The sequence below is a fragment of the Rana temporaria genome, chromosome 10, assembly GCF_905171775.1.
Source record: "Rana temporaria chromosome 10, aRanTem1.1, whole genome shotgun sequence".
NCBI lineage: Eukaryota > Metazoa > Chordata > Amphibia > Anura > Ranidae > Rana > Rana temporaria.
Window position 1 is genome coordinate 13,012,502 of NC_053498.1, and position 23,544 is coordinate 13,036,045.

At 45.8% G+C, this 23,544-nt stretch overlaps 1 protein-coding gene across 1 annotated transcript in view; it reads left to right on the forward strand.

Moving 5' to 3' along the window:
- LOC120916161 (B-cell receptor CD22-like) overlaps positions 1-23,544 on the forward strand; it is a 78,514-nt gene that overhangs the window by 5,561 nt on the left and 49,409 nt on the right. Inside the window, exons 3-11 of the mRNA XM_040326982.1 lie at positions 432-725; positions 1,955-2,212; positions 3,926-4,204; positions 6,916-7,182; positions 8,867-9,139; positions 10,214-10,474; positions 12,293-12,389; positions 15,551-15,620; positions 17,555-17,668. Coding sequence (XP_040182916.1) covers positions 432-725; positions 1,955-2,212; positions 3,926-4,204; positions 6,916-7,182; positions 8,867-9,139; positions 10,214-10,474; positions 12,293-12,389; positions 15,551-15,620; positions 17,555-17,668 — 1,913 coding nt within the window. The remainder of the gene's footprint in view (positions 1-431; positions 726-1,954; positions 2,213-3,925; positions 4,205-6,915; positions 7,183-8,866; positions 9,140-10,213; positions 10,475-12,292; positions 12,390-15,550; positions 15,621-17,554; positions 17,669-23,544) is intronic.

Consider the following 23,544-nt stretch of genomic DNA (forward strand, 5'->3'; position numbering starts at 1 on the left):
TTCACTTTGAAGAAAATGACGTCCTTGCGACGTCATTTGCCGCAATGCACATCGGGAAAGTTTCCCGACGGAGCATGCGCTCTACGATCGGTGCGGGAACGCGACGAATTTAAATGATTCCCGCCCCTTACGGGATCATTTAAATTGCGTGCTCTAGCGCCGGGCATTTTGCCGGCGCGCCCCGCGCAATTCACGGAGCTTCTGCTCCGTGAATCAAGGGCAGCGGAGCAAATTTGCGGGGGTGCAGGGCAAAAACGTTGCCCTGCGCCTCCGTAAATAATGCGCAAATCTCTTTGAATCCGGCCCATAGTTTTTTTGATGATATTAGCACTTTTTGAGATGCTCCTGTACTTATATGAGGAAGTATCCTGTCTCTTTTCTTTTTGGAACTGAATGGGTGAGGGTTTACAATCACTTTTTTTTTTTTTCAGATATTGGGACGACCTTAAAAATCGACCCTCTGCCAGAAATAAGAGAGTCGGAAAATGTTACTTTAACGTGTTCAATAAGTTACTACTGTCCTTTCAACAACATTAGTCTCTATTGGGTTGAAGACGTAAACGGTACCAGCACAATAGATATCAGAAGTGACACTAGTGAAGTACGAACCGCGAGCACCTTGATGTTCCGCCCATCGCGGAGAGACAATGAGAAGAACATCACATGTGTCCTTAATGGAGATGACGGAGAATCTGATAATACAACAGTCCAGCTCAATGTCATGTGTAAGTCTATCTTTGTGTTGTAATGATTGAGATGGTATTTTGGCAGCAGGGGAGGACTGGCAGCCTTAGGCCTGGGGGGCAAGTCCAGTGAAGTGGCCCATTGAACCGTCAAATGAGCTCACCATCCATGGCCCACCTGGTTTTTCAATGCAGCCTCACCAGTGCCCATCAATGAAGCCAACTCCAGTGACCATCAATGCAGCCTGATCACTGGGGCAGGTTACATGGGGTGTATGGTGGGGGGGGGGAGATGGGGGGCCAGCTAGGCGTGTCAGCGTCTCTCACCTCAATGATCTCAGCTCAGCAGGTCCTTGCACGCCATGGCCTCCTGGGGGGGGGGGGTAATGCTCCTGGTCCTGGGGTCAAGTTGCAGCCAGCGCCCAGCTCTGCAGCCCTGCGTCCCGTCTCCCTGGCACGCACTGCCTCTTGCAAGAATCCGGTCCCAGGGAGTTGTAGTTTCCTCTGCACTGCTCTGTTTTTCACCCACCTGGAGCTTGAGCGTGGACTACAACTCCCGGAATGCAACAGCTAGTGGCAAGCCGCTGTGGCCGTGCCCCCGTCCCGACTTCCTAGTGCAGAATAAAAAAAGATGGTAAAGGGCAGAGGCTGCCGACCATTTTGAACATAAGTTAGAGCGGCCTGGGAGGCAATTAACACCCTGCCCCCCGGCCCAGCCCTCCCCTGTTTGGCAGGCTGTATATACCCATTTATAACTGTAACGGTCACCACCGTTTACGATCTTCCATTCCACCAACCCAAGACAGCTTATCCGACACTCCACAATCCGACAGGCACGACCCATTCCATTTCCCAGAATAAACGAGACATACGCTCTGTTCTCTGGTTTCAAAATGTATGAATGAATTTTAATGGTGCACTCTCCGCTTTTTATGCATATATATATTGTGACAGGAAGTCAGGTAAATCTGTGGGTGTTGTCACAGACGGGAGATACATTTCTGCCTTGTTCAAACAATGCATCAATTGTTATTAGGCGTCGGCTGCAGAAGCAGCCAGAAAAAGTTTAAGGGCTTTGGAAGACTCCGAGCTAACCTCTTACACAATATATATATATATATATATATATATATATATATATATACACTATATTACCAAAAGTATTGGGACACCTGCCTTTACACACACAGGAACTTTAATGGCATCCCAGTCTTAGTCCGTAGGGTTCAATATTGAGGAACTTTTTGTGTAATAATTTACAATATTTTCAGATGCTCCTGACAAACCAGATATTAAGAAATATGGGGAACCCGTAGAAGGAAAGGATATCACACTGGAATGTTCTACCAAAGCAAATCCCCCGGTCTCCCTCTATGTCTGGTACAAGGATGGGGACGAGCGCTATAATCACACCGGTAATCAGTTCACAATCTACAATATAAAGGAAGACCATTCCGGATCTTACACATGTTTGGCTCGTAACAAGCTGGGAGAAGCAAAGTCCTATAATCTAGATCTGAATGTGATGTGTGAGTATTACGCAGAGCTTTGTTCATATCATTTATCCTGTAATAGTAACAGTGATGTTAATTTATTAAAAGCAACATAGATATCAAACCCCTTGGTTTAAAGTGGCAGAGATTAAACAAACCCTCCTACACATGTTGTACCTGTTTATCTGCGGTCTTCTATACAGCCATTCAAAGTACAGAATTTATAAAGCTTGTCTGAGCTATCAGAAAAAAGGGGACATAGAGCTGAAGTTACCCTCTGCAGAGCTCAGTGAAGAGAGCTCTGAGAGCTGATTGGGGGAAAGGGGCAAACCCCCTTCATTTAGCACAGAGGAACAGAGCTGAGGCTGTCAATCAGCTGGAAGTCCCTCCCAGGTCACCATTTTTTTCTTGGTGTCAGGAAAACTTGTCAGAAGTGGATCATGTGGATATCAGAGGAAGAAGGCAGCAGACAGAAATTACACTTAGTGCTCTGGATTGAGACACGTACATGATCTAGAGGGTTATGCTTTGTTCATGTTTAATTTCTGAAGTTTACAACCACTTTAAAGGGGTTGTAAATGCAGAAGGTTTTCTTTTATCTGAATGCATTCTATGCATTAAGATAAAAAGCCTTCTGTGTGCAGCATCCCCCTCTCAGCCCCCCTAATACTTACCTCAGGTCTCTCTCTGTCCAGCAATGTCCATGAGTGTCTCAGCTATCCAAGATTCTCCCTCCTGATTGGCTGAAACACAGCAGTGGTGACATTGGCTGCCGCTGCTGTCAATCAAAGTCAGCTAGCCAATCAGGAGAGAGAGAGAGAGGGTAGGTCTGGGGGCCTGGACTCCATGTCTGAATGGACACATGGTGCTGTGACTCAGCTTGGGTGTGGCGCCATTGGCTCCCACTGCTGTCAATCAAATTCAGTGAGCCAACCAGGAGAGAGAGGGGGTGGAGGCGGGCCACGTCTCCATGTCAGAATGGACATGCGGAGCTGCAACTCGGCTCGGATGCCCCCATAGCAAGCTGCTTGCTGTGGGAGCACTGAACAGGAGGGAGGGGCCAGGATCACAGAAGAGGCACCCAAGAAGAGGAGGATCTGGGCTGCTCTGTGCAAATCCACTGCAACAGAGGAGGTAATTATAACATGTTTATTAAGGATTGCGCTCATCATATGATTTTACATTACATGAACATGGGCTATTATAACTTATGTTTTATAGATGTAATCTTATATACTATTGATCCACGATTTAGTGCATTTAGACTGCGCTCGTCACCCAACCCCCCCCCCCTTTTTTTTTATTATAACACGTTTGTTATTTTTATAGGAAAAAAAATAGACTTTACATTCACTTTAAGTCATCTCAATACATTTCAGGTGCATCAAGAAAAACTGTGTTCAATGTTTTTAATGTTTTGTTTCTTTCTAAGGAAACAGCAGCGCACTGAGCTTCCCAGTGAATGATTATGCGGGGAGCATGTCCCCGTGGACAAGTCTAATCATTGGAGGAGAGCAGGCCAAGTGCCCAGTATAGTTAGAAAGCTGACCATGTTGTGCTCTCATGCCTAGTGTGGTTGGTTTTTCAATTGGAATGCAGAGAGGACACCAGGGATTTCACACAAAGAGAACAGGAGTCTTTCTCATACAAGTCCCTGGTACAGCAGGCTCATATCAGGAATATGAAATGTTGGATTTACATATGCTTTACCTTTAAATAATAGATTTTTTTATTTTTCTATTATCTTAGATGCTCCCAGGTACCCAAAGGTTGTATTAGATCTAGATAGACCAACATTTACTGAAGAAGACAAGATCGTATTTGTTGAAGGAGACAATGTCACCATTCGATGCGACGTCACCAGCAGCAACCCAAACGTGACCAACATTATATGGTACAAGAACGGAAAGAGCATTCAAAAAAATGTCACTCAACCTATAAAGGCAGAAGATGCTGGGAATTATACCTGTGAAGCTGAAAATTCTGTGGGACGTACTAGGTCACCGGAGGTTATGGTGGACATTCATTGTAAGTATAGAATCTACTTTCCATAAGCCAGCAAGTAAAGTAGACCCGTCATTAGCAAACAATATATAAACGGCGACGGTTATATAAAAGAAAGAGCCTTATAGTCCAACTCAAAGCACTTTTTTGTTTTTTTGGTACGGGCCACCACCTAGTTAAGAAAATAAAGAAAAAAAAGCAGCTCATAGTGTATTCATGAAGAAAGCATGACTGGCTGCACCTCTGAGGGGTTCCCATCAGTGGCGGCTGGTGCTCAAAATGTTTGGGGGGCAAACAAACTGGAAAAAAAAAACATCAATTGCAGCCACTGCGCCCATCAAACACAGCCACTGTGTCCATCAAACGCAACCATTGCACCCAGAAATTGCTGCCACTGTGCCATCAAACGCAGCCACTGTGTCCATCAAACGCAACCATTGCACCCAGAAATTGCTGCCACTGTGCCATCAAACGCAGCCACTGTACCCATAAATTGCAGCCACTGTGCCATCAAACGCAGCCACTGTACCCATAAATTGCAGCCTCTGTGCCCATCAAATGCAGCCACTGTGCCCATCAAACGCAGCCACTGTGCCCATCAAACGCAACCATTGCACCCAGAAATTGCTGCCACTGTGCCATCAAACGTAGCCACTGTACCCATAAATTGCAGCGACTGTGCCATAAAACGTAGCCACTGTACCCATAAATTGCAGCCACTGTGCCATCAAACGCAGCCACTGTACCCATAAATTGCAGCCTCTGTGCCATCAAACGCAGCCACTGTGCCCAGCAAACGTAGCCACTGTGTCCATCAAACACAGCCATTGTACCCAGAAATTGCCGCCACTGTGCCGATCAAATGCTACCACCGTGCCTATCAATTGCCGCCACTGTGCCCATCAATTGCTACCCGTGTGCCCATCAATTGCCGCTACTGTGCCCATCAATTGCTGCCAGTGTGCCCAGCAATTGCCACTACTGTGCCCATCAAATGCTGCCAGTGTGCATCCCCCACCCACCCGGCACTTACCGTGTCTCGGTGAGTTAGCAAGTCACGGCGGCGATGTCCTCCACACTCCTCAATGTCTTCTTCCGTCCTCTCTTCCCGTCCTCTGCTATGATTGGATGCCTGATAGGCATCCAATCACAGCGCCTGTTGTGTCAGCCAATCAGTTGACAGGTAACAGACCCGAGCACCTGATTGGCGATTCAGTGTTAGGAAAGCAAATATTCATTCGCTTTCCTAACACACAGCTAAGTGAACTGCGAGCGCCCAGCATGGCGCCCGCTGTTCACCTTTTTTGACGCCTATTAGAGCCAAAGGCTCTAATCAGGTGCTTAAAAAAAATACCCTGCTTTAATTCAGGCTCCTCTGTGCCTCACTGTGCCCAACCTCACTGTGCCCATGCCTCACTGTGCCCATGCCTCATATTTTACGTTAGTGTTGGATGTTAGCATATTCCTATTTTCTTGGGAAATAAATGACAGATAGTGTTTTACTAAGCTGTGTGTTTACTTTCATAGATAACCTTATATCATTGTGCTTATCAGAGTTTTTATAGACTAGCTAACTATGGGAATAGACAAGTTAATACATATATACAATAAATAGAGGGGGAATCCGTAACCACCTTCAGAATAATAGTTTGTATATTGTATCGTTAACTATAGGGACTTTGGGTGCAAGCACAAACCTTCTGTATGTAAACTGGTACTCCCAGGAAACCAATATGTTCCATATGTAAAAGTTGAGTTGTTTCAAGTCAAAGCTCAACCCCCAAGCTGTTCAGACCCTTTAAGAAAAGGAGCATCTGCTCAGCCACGCAATGTTAGCATTTTTAGAAGGAAAAATGGCAATGGCAGCCCACTGATTTATCACATGACCATTTTCCTTTAAGGGGATCCGATACTGAACTAGGGTCACCATGTTACTTCTGAGCTTCTATTCGTTACGTACTGGGCTCGGGTCCTGCGGTAACGTATAGGAACGGCGTCCCTGCACTTTTTTCTCAGCAGGAACGCCGTTCCCTTTGCAGGACTGGAGCAGCCTGACCCGAGCCGATCCTTCACTAAGCGGCGATGCCTAGCATCGCCGCATAGTGAAGGACTCGACTCGAGTTAATGTCAGGGGCAGGCGAACTGAGCCGAGCAGACTCGGAGCTCCTCCTCCAGGCTCTGACCTCGCCTGCCACCTGTCCTTCAGTACGCAGCCGGTTGAGTGTGACATGTCACACGCAGAGTCGGAGTCACACAGCAATGCTAGGGTGAGCCCGCGTCTCCTCTCCTCACACCATCACACACACACTGCCCTGACACTGACACACTGACACTGTGTGTGCAGTGAGCTGTAAAAAAAAGCCCTTTTTGTACCCTGCTATAATATATATTTATATATATATATATATATATATATAGATTGACCAGCACCCTGAGGCCAGCCAGCCAGCACCCTGAGACCAGCCAGGCCAGCACTGAGACCAGCCAGGCCAGCACCGGGTACCCTGAGGCCAGCCAGCCAGCACCCTGAGACCAGCAAGGCCAGCACTGAGACCAGCCAGGCCAGCACCGGGTGCCCTGAGGCCAGCCAGCCAGAACCCTGAGACCAGCCAGGCCAGCACCGAGACCAGTCAGGCCAGCACTAGTATTTTCTGTGAAATATATATGTCTAAACTCTACAAATATGTTAAATAAATAAATTATACAGATCACTTTATTCAGTTTTTTTCCCCTAGACCCTCCTAAAGGTGTAGACCTGGTCCTTGGGGTTTCAAGCAAATCTTTCAGAGAAAATGAAATGGTCAGCTTAAGATGTTTACCAAATACAAGCAAGCCGGAATCCAGCAGATACGAGTGGTACAAAGATGGAGTTCTGCTCAGAAACTCAACCGATGATATTATGGTTCTGAAGTTAGAATGGACCCATACTGGACAGTACTCGTGTAACGCCCTAAATGCCATCGGGCCTGGCAAATCACCAAAGAGACGTATTGATGTCCAATGTAAATATCTCCTCCTGGTTTTCATATACAGTGCTGCAGTCATAACCCCGGTAATGTTTTTTAGAGCCAGCAGTCTTGTAAAAGCAATCAGAGCAGCTTACTAACCAATAGATTGCTATTACAAGCAGCGGAAGGGGATGTTCCCCCCTCCTGCTGTGGCTGTCCCATCCCACTGAGAGACCAGCCAGCGCAACCACAACCAGCAGGGCCAGAGATCGCTTCCTGCAACTTAATTCAACCAACTTTATTTAAAACAATCCAAACTTGCATGTAAAGATGAAAGCTTCACAGTATCCACGTTTCCAAAGTAAAAATATTTAATTTGGCCACTAGCCATGTTAACTTGTGGCTGGGGGAGGGGGAGGGTCAAGGGCTGTAATACCAAGGCTCAATGCCCCTTTTTCACAGCATTTTAGTGTGCCTGGGGGAAACAGATACAGTGTCCAGCCCCTCTGCAGGCAACCTGTCAAAGTCTATGGCAGGTTGTGGCTACACGCTGTACCAAGTGGTACCCATATATGGGGCCTTGTGTATTCAGGAAGTAATACAAAGAGAACAGGAGACTTTTTCATCCAAGTAATGGCGCCGGCCATTTTATTAACATTTAACCATAACATTTATTTACAAACAATACTCTCCCAGATACATTGTAAACATGTTGTGGGTCATTGAAGGCACTGCCAAAGGTCCCCATTCGCAGCATGCCAACTCGAGGACAATACCACTCTGCACCTTCCAACGCTGATACCATCTCCAAATGCCAGTTAAACCTTGGTAACTGGCATCTAACCGAGGATACCATACCATGATGGTTCCCCACTTATGCCATATTGTTCTGATTTTGAGTGCTTCCAAAGATCCCCAACCGCTACATTCTTTGCCCAAAAACCAACATAAATACCGTATTTATCGGCGTATACCGAAAATCACCGAGCCATCATCTCCTCTCGGCTCTCACTCGGCTGTCACGTCACACACGCACAGTCCCGCCTCGGTGATTTCCGGCGGTGATTTCCGGCGGGCGCTCGTCCCCCTCCTTCCCCTCCGAGGTATGCCATAGGTACGCGCTACAGTCTCGGCCAGTGCTGCCGCTCTGCCCGCGTTTAATGGTTTACTCACCCTCCCCTTCACCACAGAATGAGAATGTTGAACATTTGGGTATTGAAGCCCCAAGCCGCGCTACAGGTGTCAGGTAAAAGAAATTCTGCTTATTTTTTGTGACATCATGAAAGTCTAGATGGGAGAATAAGAAGTAATTTTAAGAATTCATAAAAAGTTTGTGTCTAATGTTAAATAATGATTATGAATAACTGTAACTGTAGTTTTTCCAGAAAATTCTCTCTTAAAATTGGGGTGCGCGTTATACGCCGGGGCGGGTTATACGCCGATAAATACGGTACATTCCAAACAAAATTAGGGCGGGAGGGTGGGAGCTCCTTTTTCGTCCGGTGACCTGAGATTGACCATCGGACACTGACTCCTCCTACCCCAAGAAAAACTTACTTAGGCCACCCCCACTCCCTTGACCAGCTACACTTCCCTCAATTAACCCCTATAACTGCTGCTTGCCCTGCTACCCCTGCGCCTAAGCCTGTGTCTTGCTACGGGCTTCTCTGGAGTATGACTTGTTGGATTTACATATTCTTTACCTTTGAATAATAGATTTTATTTTTACCTACCTTAGATGCTCCAAGGTTGCCAATGGTAGTCCTAGAGCTAAATAGAACATTTTCTGAAGAAGACAAGATCATTTTTGTTGAAGGAGACAAGGTCCTGTTTCGGTGCGATGTCAACAGCAGCAACCCAAAAGTGACCGACATTATATGGTACAAGAACGGAAATAAGATTCAAAAATTTAGTGAATCTTTAAAGGCAGAAGATGCTGGGAATTATACCTGTGAAGCTGAAAATTCTGTGGGACGTACTAGGTCACCGGAGGTTATGGTGGACATTCATTGTAAGTATAGAATCTACTTTCCATAAGCCAGCAAGTAAAGTAGACCCGCCATTAGCAAACAATATATAAACGGCGATGGTTATATAAGAGAAAGTGCCTTATAGTCCAACTGAGAGCACTTTTTTTTAATGGTACGGACCACCACCTAGTTAACAAAATAAAAGCAGCTCTCATGCCTCGTACACACGGGCAAACATGTACGATGAAAACGGTCCGCCGGACCGTTTTCAGCGGACATGCCCGCCCGGAGATTTCTGTATGATGGCTGTACACACCATCATACAGAAATGAGAGACAATCCGCGCGGACAGACATCGCGGTGACGTGTTCGCGCCGTCGCCGCGGCGACGTGCGCGACGCTGAAAGGCCAATGCTTCCACGCATGCGTCAAAGTCATTCGACGCATGCGAGGGATGGCGGCCGCTCGGACATGTACGGTAAGTCTGTACAGACGACCGAACCTGTCCGACGGACAGGATTCCAGCGGGCATATTTCTAAGCAAGTTTAGAAACATTTGTCTGGCGGGCAAATGTACGCTGGAATCCTGTCCGATCGGCCGTACACACGACCGAACAGTTTCAGCAGACATGTTCGGTCGTGTGTACGGGGCCTCAGTGTATTCATGAAGAGAGCGTGACAAGCTGCATCTCTGAGGGGTGCCCACTGCCCATCACTGAGAAATTAGGGAGAAGAAGGAGTCTGTATCAGGGTCCCCGCACAAAAATTGCCCAAAATTGTCTACAAGCCAGCGGGCGGATGAAGGCTGCCTTTTAGTTTCAGAAAGCTACACGTTTTCATTGTGCACCATTACAACATCGGTTGATTCAAACATTTTGTGAATCTGTAAAGGCAGAAGGTGCTGGGAAATATACCGGTGAAGCTGAAAATTCTGTAGGACGTTGTCAGGAAAGGGTTCACCCATTGGTGGCGCTGTTGCTCCCGTGGATCGCTATACCAGTGTCCACCAGCAGGTCTAAGCTTGCTATTGAAAAAAATTAACTGCGGCCGCAGGGTTCAGCGTGAGATATCTTGATGAGAAATTCAATGACTAAACCAACTTTCTTCTTTGGCAGATGCTCCGAAAAATGTAACTCTGATTGCCATCCCCGGAGATCATGTAATTGAACACATGGACGTGACATTACAGTGCACCAGCAAAGGCAAATCAACTCCAATTAATTATGAATTTTATCTGAACAATGTCTCTTTGAGCGCGGATAATGACTCGTTTGAGCTGAAAAATGTACAAATAAAAGACACTGGGGAGTATTCTTGCTTGGCAAGCAATTTTGTTGGTGAGAGGAGATCGAATGTAGTCTTTCTACATGTGTCAAGTAAGTGTCAGCTCTGTGGGTGAGTTTGTTTCTGTTTTATTTCTCAACATCTAATACTTATGTAAGTGGGATGGTCAGGTGTTCATAAATTTTTGGCCATATAGTTTATTTAGAAGACACCAACCCAGGAGCTGGACAAAGCTTGTTATGCATGCTAGATTCACATCTCTTGTAAATTTTACGGGGCAGATCCACAAAGATCTGCCCCCGGGCATCGTATCTGAGATACGCTACGCCGCCGTACCTGGCTTTGGTTCGAATCCATAAAGATTTTGCGCCGTAAGTTACGGCGGCGTAGTGTATCTCAAGCGGCGTAATGGCGCGGAATTCAAATTGGGCGGGTAGGGGGCGTGTTTCATTTAAATGAAGCGCGTCCCCGCGCCGAACGAACTGCGCATGCGCCGTCCCTAAATTTCCCGCAGTGCATTGCGCAAAATGATGTCGCAAGGACGTCATTGGTTTTGACCTGGACGTAAATTATGTCCATCCCGATTCACGAACGACTTACGCAAAAAAAATAAAAAAATTGAAATTATACGCGGGAACGACGGCCATACTTAACATTGAGTACGCCACAAAATAGCAGGTTTAACTATATGCCGAAAAAAGCCGACTAGAGACGACGTAAAGGAATGCGCCGGCCGCTCGTACGTTCGTGGATCGTCGGAAATAGCTAATTTGCATACTCGACGCGGAAAACGAAGGGAACGCCACCCAGCGGACGCCGAAGAATTGCATCTTAGATCCGAAGGCGTACAATGATGTACGCCTGTCGGATCTAACCCAGATGCCGTCGTATCTTGTTTTGAGGATTTAAAACAAAGATACAATGCAGGAAATTTGAAAGTATGCCGGTGTATCAGTAGATTCGCCGGCGTACTCTGTCTGTGGATCTGCCCCTTTATGTTTAATCGGATACGATAGCTCCTACATGGACACACTCTCAATGTCTCTTTTCTTCAGTTAAAAACGAGTACAAATATTTGACATTTTAAAAATAAAATTTCTCAAACGACAAAGGATTCCCAAAGTGCTAAGAGTTAGCTGACAAGAGAGTATAGCAGAAGCTGTCTACTTCATGGAGCACTTTTACAGACTGACCCATCCCTTAACCACTTCCCATCCGGGCCAATTCTAACAGTTTGCTCCTACATGTAAAAATCATCTTTTTTTTTTCTAGAAAATTACTCAGAACCCACAAACATTATCCCCTTGCCGCCAAGCGTGCGCAGATATGTGTCCTCGGCTTTCGGGGTATACCGGGATGATGTCCGTAGCTGCAGGCATCATCCCGTTACTGTTGTTTAGAGCAGGCGATCAGCTTTACGATGATAACAACCGATGCAGCTAAAAGCCGCTCAGTTGTTATCCCGGAGGGGTGGGAGGGGACATCCCCACCTCCGCCGCTCTGACCGGGCCTCCAATGGCTGCGCTGCTCTAGCCAATCAGCGGCCAGGCTGAGCAGCGAAGAGGATATCGGGACCGCGCAGGACTTTCGAGGGGTCGGGTAAGTGTAACGGGGGCTCGGGGGGGGGGGGGGGGGGGCGGCAGCATTCAATGTTTTTTCACCTTAATGCATAGATTGCATTAAGGTGAAAAAAAAATTCATTAAAATTTAAATTAAAAAAAGATCCATTAAAGGCTTTTTTTTTATTTTTTATCTTGAATAGATTAAGAGATGATTATAACCCTTCCCAGTTTTTTGCCATGTGTCCCATCATTTCCCGACTATTAATGTTTTGCATTTTATAAGCTTTTAATGAGTTTTTTTTTAAGGGAGTGGAAGACTCAATAACAAGCAGTCCTTTTGTCTTGCAGACAGTCCGGCTACTATAGGAAAGTTTGCATCCTTGGGGGCCTTTTCCTTCATCAGCCTATTAATGCTCATCATTCTGATTGTTCGATTCAGAGTACGGTAAGCTGTGAGAGGAACCCATATGACACAATCAGACTATATATAAAGCTCAGCCAACCACAATGATCAGCGCACCAGAGGGATATATAAAATGTGCCCAAGCCAATCTACCTACTATTTCCTGATTGGCTAGAAAGTGAACATTTTAGCTGCCTCCTTTAGGTCATTAAAAGGGTTGCTATTTAAAGAAAAGTCCTGGACTTATAAGGACTTACCTGAGCACATCTCGATCCAGCAATGTTGCACGAGAGCCTCGGCTGTACGGGACTCTCCCTCCTGATTGGCTGGGACAGCACCACTGGCTCCTGTTGCTGTCAATCAAAGTCAGTGAGCCAATAAGAGAGAAGGGGTGGGGCTGCAGCTCCGTATCTGAATGGACACACAAAACAGTGGCTCGGCTTGGGTGCCACCATAGTAAGCCGCTTGCTGTGGGGGCAGGAGGGAGGGGCCAGGAGCACCGGCGGGGGACCCGAGAAGAGGAGCATCTGGGCTGTTCTGTACAAAACCAACTGCACAGAATAGGTAAGTATAACATGTTTGTTATTTTTAAACAGAAAAAAAAAGAGCACATCACACACAACTAAAAGTAAAAAATATCACACTTGCCTTTTTAAGGGAATTAGGCAAAGCAAGTAGTAAAGGAAAATCCTCCCACTTCCTTGTTTTGATGTCAAAATGTAGAGAATAAGATTTCCTATCATCTGTGCCCAGTCTTGCCACACAGAGTTAATCCAGCTCTGAGCAATCCTCTTTTATTGTTCAGTGAAAATTAACCACTTGCCCACCGCCTCATAGTCAAAATATGTCCTGTTTTTAAAGATGGATATCTCGGTAACGGCAGCAGCTGCTGCCACAACCGAGATATCCATCTCTTCAGTGGGCGGTTCTGTTAATGATAACGGCAGTCTCCGCAGTGGATTCGCCGCAAGATCGCCGTTATCGGTGGCGGGAAAGGGCCCCCCCTCCCGCCGCTCTCCCGCGCCCTCCGCCGCTTACCGGAGCCGTCGGTTGCGGCGGAGGCGATCGGGACTGTTCGGCAGCTGTGTGGGGATGCGAGTGAGGGCAAGATGGCCCCCACCCGTCCCCATAGCTCTGCTGGGCGGAACTGATGTCAAAAAGTCAGTCCCGCCCAGCGTCTTAAAGAAACATATTATTTTGTCATTTGAAAAAATGACAGTTTCAATTTTTTTTTTTTTTTTTTTTTGCATTTAAGTATAAATATGAGATGTGAGGTCTTTTTGACCCCAGATCTCATATTTTAGAGGACCTGTCATGCTTCTTTTTATTACAAGGGATGTTTACATTCCTTGTAATAGGAATAAAAGTGATCTTTTTATTTCAGTGTAAAAAATTATAAACTAAATAAAAATAAATAAGAAAACAAAAAAATACATTTTTAAAGCGCCCCGTCCCGACGAGCTCGCGCACAGAAGCGAACGCATACGCGAGTAGCGCCCGCATATGAAAACGGTGTTCAAACCACACAAGTAAGGTATTGCCGCGATCGCTAGAGCGAGAGCAATAATTCTAGCCCTAGACATACTCTGTCACTCAAAAAATGCAACCTGTAGAATTTTTTAAACGTCGCCTATCGAGATTTTTGACGCCATGCCACGAGCGGGTGCAATTTTTAAGCATGTCATGTTGGGTATCATTTTACTCGGCGTAACATTATCTTTTACAATATATAAAAAAATTGGGCAAAAATTATTGTTGTCTTATTTTTTAATTCAAAAAAGTGATTTTTTTCCCCAAAAAAGTGCGCTTGTAAGACCGCTGCGAAAATACGGTGTGACAAAAAGTATTGCAATGACTGCCATTTGATTCCCTAGGATGTCTGCTAAAAAAAAAATATAATGTTTGGGGGTTCTGATTAATTTTCTAGCAAAATTTTTTTCATTTTTACACCTCATATTATGATAAACATAACGTAACATATGATAAACATGTCCAAGCTAGATATGTAAATAACCTGTCACTCAAAGCAAGGAGAGAGGAAAGGACTTTTTATTTAGACAGGTTTTTATCTGGAAGTCTGTTAATTTTCACTGAACAATAAAAGAGGATTGCTCAGAGCTGGATTAACTGTGTGTGACAAGACTGGGCACAGATGATAGGAAATCTTATACTCTACACCCCAGATCCACAAAGAAATTATGCCGGCGTATCTATTGATACGCCACGTAATTTCTACGATGCCCCGTCGTATCTTTGTTTTGTATCCACAAAACAAGATACGACTGAATGTGGGCTCGATCCGACTGGCGTACTTCTTAGTACGCTGTCGGATCATAGGTGCATATTTACGCTGGCCGCTAGGTGGCGCTTCCGTTGATTTCCGCGTAGAGTATGCAAATGAGCTAGATACGGCGATCCACAAACGTACGTCCGCCCGGCCAATTTTTTACGTCGTTTTTTAACGTAAGGCTTTTTCCGGCGTAACGTTACCCCTGCTCTATGAGGCGTACGCAATGTTAAGTATGGACGTCGGGCCAGCGTCGAATTTTCAGTCGTTTACGTTGTTTGCGTAAAACGTTCGCGAATAGGGCTTTGCGTAAATGACGTTCACGTCGAAAGCATTGACTATTTGCGACCTGATTTCGAGCATGCGCACTGGGATTCCCCCACGGACGGCGCATGCACCGTTCAAAAAAAAGTCAATTACGTGGGGTCAAGACGAATTGCCATAAAACACGCCCATATCTTATCCATTTGAATTGCGCGCCCTTACGCCGACACAGTTACACTACGCCGCCGTAACTTACGGCGCGAATTCTTTGTGGATACGGAAAATACACTGTAAGTTACAGCGGCGTAGTGTATCTGAGATACGCTACGCCGGACTTATATATGCGCCAAGGTACGTGGATCTGGCCCTACATTGTGATATCAAAAAAAATAAAAAATTTTGGGGGTTTACATCCACTTTAAGGTGTGCAATGAAAATGGAAAGGCTTGAGTTCAAAATGTAATTAGCGTCTTTGATTCAGGAAAAAGGAGGAGCCAGGGAAAGTACAACCCTAAGCCAATGTTTCTGCGTAAGCTTGAATAAACTAAAATTAGAATATCACATGTTAGAAGCACATTGATGATGTAAATAATGACTATTTTCATAATTTTTTTTTGAGGGATTTTCTTAATTCTTATTTTTTTTTACCCAGCATCAGGAATGCACTTTGTAGAAGAACGGTTGATGACAAAAGCGAATCTTCATTTTTCGTTTTGAAGAAGGTAACAAAAAGCATTAACTGCTGTACTAGTATTATAGATTGGACCAGTGGTGGTCACTCCATTAGGGGCGCCTTTCTAATCCATGCGCCAGGCCTCTAATCCAGTGTTTCTCAACTGCAGTCCTCAAGGTGCCCCAACAGGTCATGTTTTCAGTATTTCAGTATTAAAAGGCTGTGAAACTGATTAAATCACCTGTGCAAAATAATGGAAAGCCTGAAAACATGACCTGTTGGGGCGCCTTGAGGACTGGCGTTAAGAAACACTGCTCTAATCTACATGCAGGGCGCCGGACGCATGGATTTCAATGTTTTTTTTTTTTTTAAAGCATGTGATTAGAGCCTGAAGCTCTAATTGGCTTAAAAAAAGGGTGGTCTCGGGGCGCAGAGCACTGCGCCCTGAGCCCACCCAGTTGTGTGGTATTAGCAAATTAATATTCACTAATGTCTTCTTGCTTCTCCTCAATCAGGAAGCGGGCTCCTGAGACCCAATTGGCCAGGGAGTCTTAAGACTCCCTGGCCAATCGGGTCTCAGAACCCACTTCCTGTTCGGCCGAGAGGAGAAGCAAGGGTCCCAGCTCTTTCCACGGCAAGCTGGAGCAATGAGCAGCAGGTGGAGGGGTGGAGGGGCAGCAACAGCCTCTAAATTTCCAGGAGCCCTACCCTGGATCCAGCACCACCTGGTCACCGGCTTCCTAAGGTAAGGTCACTGATCACCACCTTCACGTCCATCTCCCGCGAGGGGGGCAGTAGTGCGCGTGAGGGGGGCAGATTTTTTCACACATATAGCGTATATACTCGAGTATAAGCCGACCCGAATATAAGCCGAGGCAAATAATTTTACCACAAAAAACTGGGAAAACGTATTGACTCGAATATAAGCCTAGGATACCCATCTGCATATCCGCATGCCTCACTGTGTCCATACCTCACTGTGCCCATGCCTCACTGTGTCCATGCCTCAGTGTCCATTCCTCACTGTGTCCATGCCTCACTGTGCCCATGCCTCACTGTGTCCATGCCTCAGTGTCCATGCCTCACTGTGTCCATGCCTCACTGTGCCCATGCCTCACTGTGTCCATGCCTCAGTGTCCATGCCTCACTGTGCCCATGCCTCACTGTGTCCATGCCTCACTGTGCCCATGCCTCACTGTGCCCATGCCTCACTGTGCCCATGCCTCACTGTGCCCATGCCTCACTGTGCCCATGTCTCACTGTGTCCATGACTAGATTGACGTTTAACATAGGAATCTATGGAAGGGGTCCCCCGGCTTTGAAAAATCGGTGCTCCCCAATCATAGGTCCCTTAGACAACAAACTTTGTACACTTGTAGAGGAGAAATTGGGCTACAAGTGTGCCAAGTTCCGGGTCCAGGGGACCTACGACCGGCCAGTACCAGGTCCCCAAAGTCACCAGAGAAATTACCGTTTAACATGGGAGTCTATAGAAGTGGTGCCCGGCTTGAAAAATTGGTGCTCCCCGGCCGTAGGTCCCCCGGACAACAAACTTTGCACACTTGTACAGGAAGAGTGGGCTACATGTGTGCTACGTTTGGGGTCAGGGGACCTATTGCCGGCCCCCAAAGTCCAGGAGATCAGGCGCAAAAAGGTGACTAAGCAGAGGGGGGAATTTTCAGCACAAAAAAAATGTGCTGAAAAACTCGGCTTATACTCGAGTATATACGGTAACTCCGTCTGTACTGTCTTCTACTGATGACAGGTCCAGACACGTGTTTCTGCAGAATCCCCACCCGCCTCCATCTTCACCACTAGTTCTTCCCGGCCCTGCTGTGATCCTCTTCAACCAATAAAACGATTTTTAGGGTCCTACTTAGACAAAATGACCATTTCTGGATTTCCCTTCATCATAGCAAATCTGAAATTTGTGAGATTTAGTGCAATGTATTGATATGTACTCCCCACTTCTTCTTGTTTTAGTATGAGAACATTGCCTCGTCAGGAGGAACACATGAAGACTCCCGGGATGGGACCTCCTACTCCATCAGCGCTAATTTAAGTGAAAAGGACAAAGGACGGGAGCGTGACCCCGAGGTGGAATATGCCTCCCTGGGACATTCATGAAGCGTGTAAGGCAGAATTCAGCCAGAAACTCGGTCGGAGCCGTATTCTGCCGAGAAACCCGGCCGTGTGTACACTTTCGGCCGAGGAAGCCGACGAGGATCTCGGCGAGGAAATATGTTCTCTATTTCCTCGTTGTTCAATGGGAAATTTCGGCTCGCCGAGATCCTCGGCGGCTTCACAAGGAACTCGACGAGCAAAACGATGTGTTTTGCCCGTCGAGTTCCTCGGACGTGTGTACGGGGCCTTATGGATTGTGTTCACAAATTTGTTGGGTCATTTCATCCAGGAGGGATTATTTTAGTTCTAAGTAAAGTTTGGTGGGCTACATCAGGTACTGGCTCCTCAGATGATCCAGCGGTGAGATCTCCCTGTCCTAATTCTTAAATCAGTTGCTGTCTACCAGGAAGCTTTGGGTGTTCCCATCATGTGTGTTCCAGCTCATCATATTACAGTCTCTGTATTATAAAATCAATAAATCCATTGGGACAGGGAGGGTATAAGCCCCTCATAATTGGCACAGTAGGTGTTCAGACCCAGGAACAATTGGCACTGTAGGGATGGTGGGACTTTACTTCCCCAAGCATCTATCAAAACTGAATTATCAGTTCTATGTGGACTGGCTCTTCACAAGACAACTTTCTCAAAAATGGTAGAACAATAGTGCAGCGCTAAATGATGTGCACAATGGTTATAAAGGCACAAAAGTGAATATAAACAAAATATATATAAAGTCCGTGTAAGGACCCTATATCACAATAAATGTGACACTGGGTTAATGAATTGATCACACAGTTCAGTGTACAATTAAAATTCCATAGGAAAGGTGATAAATGAGAACATTGACATGATCGTTAAGTATATAGTTGTCTGAAGGGATCATCAAGGCATCACATAGAAGAGGTAAATATGGTAGGGTACTCTTACAATAAGCAACTGAGCCAAGTGCACACTATAGAGGGATATGGTTAGTTAATATTTAATGTCTGAGCGAACAAAACTGTTAGTAAAGCAGGAATGTAAATTGATATTTATCAGGTGGTTATTTATCATTTCTGCTAGATAAAATTGTGCCCATCAATTGCAGCCTCACTGTGCCCATCTATTGCAGCCTCATTGTGCCCATCAATTACTGCCTTGCCATGCACATCAATTGCAGCCTCACTGTGCCCATCTATTGCAGCCTCATTGTGCCCATCAACATGCAGCCTCACTGTGCCCATCAATTGCAGCCTCACTGTGCCCATCAATTGCAGCCTCACTGTGCCCATAAATTGCAGCCTCACTGTGCCAATCAAATGCAGTCTCATTGTGCCCATCAACATGCAGCCTCACTGTGCCCATCAATTGCAGCCTCACTGTGCCTGTCAAATGCAGCTCACTGTGCCCATCAAATGCAGCCTTGCTGTGACCATCAATTGCAGCCTCACTGTGCCCACCAATTGCAGCCTCACTGTGCCCACCAAAATACATCAGGTGTCCCAATCAGAGTCCCCCTTTACATCAGGTGTCCCAATCAGAGTCCCCCTTTACATCAGGTGTCCCAATCAGAGTCCCCTTTTACATTAGGTGTCCCAATCAGAGTTCCCTTTTACATCAGGTGTCCCAATCAGAGTTCCCCTTTACATCAGGTGTCCCAATCAGAGTTCCCCTTTACATCCCCTTTACATCAGGTGTCCCAATCAGAGTTCCCCTTTACATCAGGTGTCCCAATCAGAGTTCCCCTTTACATCAGGTGTCCCAATCAGAGTTCCCCTTTACATCAGGTGTCCCAATCAGAGTTCCCCTTTACATCCCCTTTACATCAGGTGTCCCAATCAGAGTTCCCCTTTTACATCAGGTGTCCCAATCAGAGTCCATTTTTACATCAGGTGTCCCAATCAGAGTCCCATTTTACATTAGGTGTCCCAATCAGAGTTCCCCTTTACATCAGGTGTCCCAATCAGAGTTCCCCTTTACATCAGGTGTCCCAATCAGAGTTCCCCTTTACATCAGGTGTCCCAATCAGAGTTCCCCTTTACATCAGGCGTCCCAATCAGAGTTCCCCTTTACATCAGGTGTCCCAATCAGAGTTCCCCTTTTACATCAGGTGTCCCAATCAGAGTCCCCTTTTACATCAGGTGTCCCAATCAGAGTCCCATTTTACATTAGGTGTCCCAATCAGAGTTCCCCTTTACATCAGGTGTCCCAATCAGAGTTCCCCTTTACATCAGGTGTCACAATCAGAGTTCCCCTTTACATCAGGTGTCCCAATCAGAGTTCCCCTTTACATCAGGCGTCCCAATCAGAGTTCCCCTTTACATCAGGTGTCCCAATCAGAGTTCCAGTTTACATCAGGTGTCCCAATCAGAGTCCCCTTTTACATCAGGTGTCCCAATCAGAGTTCCCCTTTACATCAGGTGTCCCAATCAGAGTTCCCCTTTACATCAGGTGTCCCAATCAGAGTTCCCCTTTACATCAGGTTTTCCAATCAGAGTCCCTTTTTACATCAGGTGTCCCAATCAGAGTTCCCCTTTACATCAGGTGTCCCAATCAGAGTTCCCCTTTACATCAGGTGTCCCAATCAGAGTTCCCCTTTTCATCAGGTGTCCCATATAAGAGTCCCCCATCAAGTGTCACCATCAGCGTTCCCCTTTAAATTTAGGTGTCACCGTCAGCATTCCCCTTCACATCAAGTGTCCCCATCAAGTCCTCCTTTAAATCAGGCGTCCCCATCGGCATTCCCCTTAGCATCAGCGTCCCTGTCAGGTGTCAACCCTCAAGTTAGTTTGGGTAAACTATAGTTAAAAAGTTTAATTCTATATTTTTATATATTTTATGTGAAGATTTTTGGAATTTTTAGACTTTAATCTCAACAGTGCTCTTATTATAATATTACTAATATTATTATTATATTACCCTTTTAACAGAATAGTAATAAAAAATAATAATAATAATATTTCATATTTATGAACAATAGTGTGCACATTTCAGAACAGGGAAGACTGGGATGGTGAGAATAAGGGGGAAGGGTTGCAGGGTCGGTGGATAGATCGTGGGGAAGAGGAGATTTAGGGGCAAGAAGAGCCCCCTAACTGCCAGGAATCTTTCCATCGGACCTGGGGCCCTTCCCTCGGAGCCCAGGGTCCTTCTCTTAGACCCCTTTCACACTGAGGAGTTTTTCAGGCGGTACAGTGCTAAAAATAGCGCTGCTATACCGCCTGAAAAACTCCTGCCCAGCAACCTCGATGTGAAAGCCAGAGGGCTTTCACACTGAGGCGATGCGCTGGCGGGGGTTAATACCGCACCACTAGCGGTCGAATCCCGCGGCAATTTCGACGGTATAGCGCCGCTATTTTTAGCCGCGCTATACCGCCACCGCGGCTCCCGCCCCAGTGTGAAAGGGGCCTTAGTCCTGTTCCAGGGCCCTTTATAAGCCCTGTTTCACACTGCAGCAACTTGCGACACATAAAGGTTGATATACTAAAATCCTATTCAGCTATGGTAGCTTCTAATTTCATCTGTTACAATTAAAGGGGTTGTAAACCCTTTAATTCTATGCATTAAGGTGAAAAACCTCCTGCGATGCAGCAGCCCCCCAGAGCTCCTCTTTTACTTACCTGAACCTGATCGCTCCATCGACAGGGGACGAGCACTCCAGCTCCTGATTGGATAGATTAATAGCAGCACAGCCATTCAAATCCAATGATGCAGGAGTTGGGGGGCGGGGACGATTCCTGCTGTCTGTGTCAATGGACACAGCAGCTGGACATGTGAGTGCACCCGCACAAGTGCCCCGAGGGAGAGCGGCTCTCCAACGGGGCACTCCAGAAGAGGAGGAGCCATGTGTGCCACTGAGGGACCCTAGAAGAGGAGAATCGGGGCCACTCTGTGCAAAACCAACTGTACAGAGGAGGTAGATTTAATATGTTTAACTGAAATTTTAGATATCCTTTAAGCTTTGACAAAAAAACAGGAAACTGATTGGGTGTCCATACAAAGCTGAACCCGATTTTGACCTTTGCAGTTTTAAAAATCAACCCTTAAAACTCACGAAAAGTAAAAACACATTCATTTCAATGAGTGCCATCAATGCGACTCAAGGCGCAGCAACAACAAAAAAAAGTTTTCTGCACTACTTGTCTGCGATTTTAGTGCTATAGACTGCAATGTTAAATAAGCAAGTCACAAACTAAATGTCTTAAGTTTTATAGAGTTTTATTCTTTAACATGCCGTCCTGTCTCCCTCTCTTTTTTTTTTTTTTTTTGTTTAATAAATCTTTTTATTTATGTTCCTCAACAGATAAACAAACTAGACAAAACACAACAAAACATTATACACATTGAAACTAAAATATAATAATACAAGGTTAAAATCCAATCACCCCGCATAGCAGCTAATAATTCAAAATAGAAAATTCTAAATAACAATACAATACAGCAACAACCTAAAGAGGATATTCTCTCTTCTCTCACTATAAATATCCTCTTTAATGCCTTCATTCCCTTCCCCCTGCCCTATTTTCTCCTCCCTTCCCTATTTCCTCCTCCCTTCCCTATTTCCTCCTCCCTTCCCTATTTCCTCCTCCCTTCCCTATTTCCTTCTCCCTTCCCTATTTCCTTCTTCATTATTTCCCCCTTCCAACCTTTCTTCTCTCTGTCTATGCTTCTTCCCTTACTTCCTTTCCCTTCCTTCCTTCCTTCTTTCCCCTTACTTCCTTCCCCTTCCTTCATTCCCCTTCCTTCATTCCCCTTCCTTCCTTCCCCTTCCTTTTTCCCCTTCCTTTTTTCCCCTTCCTTCCTTCTTCTTCTTCTTTCCCCTTCCTTTCTTCCCCTTCCTTCCTTCTCCTTCCCCTTCCTTACCCTTCCCCTTCCTTCTTTCCCCTTCCTTCTTTCTTCTTCTTTCCCCTTCCTTCCTTCTCCTTCCCCTTCCTTACCCTTCCCCTTCCTTCCCCTTCCCTCTTTCCCCTTCCTTCTTCTTCTTTCCCCTTCCTTCCTTCTCCTTCGTTCCTTCCTTTTCCTTCCTTTTCCTTCCTTCTTTCTCCTTCCCTCCTTCCTTACTTTTCCTTTGTTTCTTTTCTTCCTTCCTTCCTTCCTTCCTTCCTTCCTTCCTTCCTTCCTTCCTTCCTCTTTCCCTCTCTTTTCCCTATCTCCCGTCTCTTCTCTCTGCTCACCTGCCTTCTTCTATCTGGCCTTCCTCTCTCCATTCCTTTTTTATGCATTCCCTCTTTTTCCTTCCTTTCTACCCCTTTGACCTTTTCGTCTCTACCTTCCTTCCTTCTTTTTCCTGCCTTCTTCCCTGTCTTACCTCATTCCGTCCTTCTTGCCTTTTTGCCCTTCTTCCTTCCTTCATTTCTTCCATCATTATTTCCTTCTCTCTTTCTTCCCTACCTATTACTTTCTATATTCTCCTCTCTCTCCTTCCTACTCCACTCCTTCTACCCTTTCTTCTCTTCCTTCTTACCTTCTCTCTTTCCTTCCTTCTCCCTGTCTTATCTCATTCCTGCCTTCCCCTTCCTCCTTGCCTTTTCTACTCTGTCCTTCCTTCCTTGCTTTCTTCATTTCTTCCATCATTGTTTCCTTCTCTCCTTATTCCCTCCTTTTGTCATTCTTCCTTCCTCCTCTCCGTACTTCCTGCTTTACTCCTTCCACCTTTTCTTTTCTGCCTTCCTTCCTTCTCTCTCTTTTTTCCTGCCTTCTTCCTTCTCTTTCCTCTTCCTCCCTCTCTTCTTTTCTCCCTTCCTCCTTTCTGTCATCTTTTCTTTCCTCTCTTCCTCCTTCCTCACCTACTTGTATCATTCCTCCTTCTTTTTTCTGCCATGGTTCTTTCCTTCCTTCATCCCCTCCACCCCTTTCCTTTCTTTCTTTCC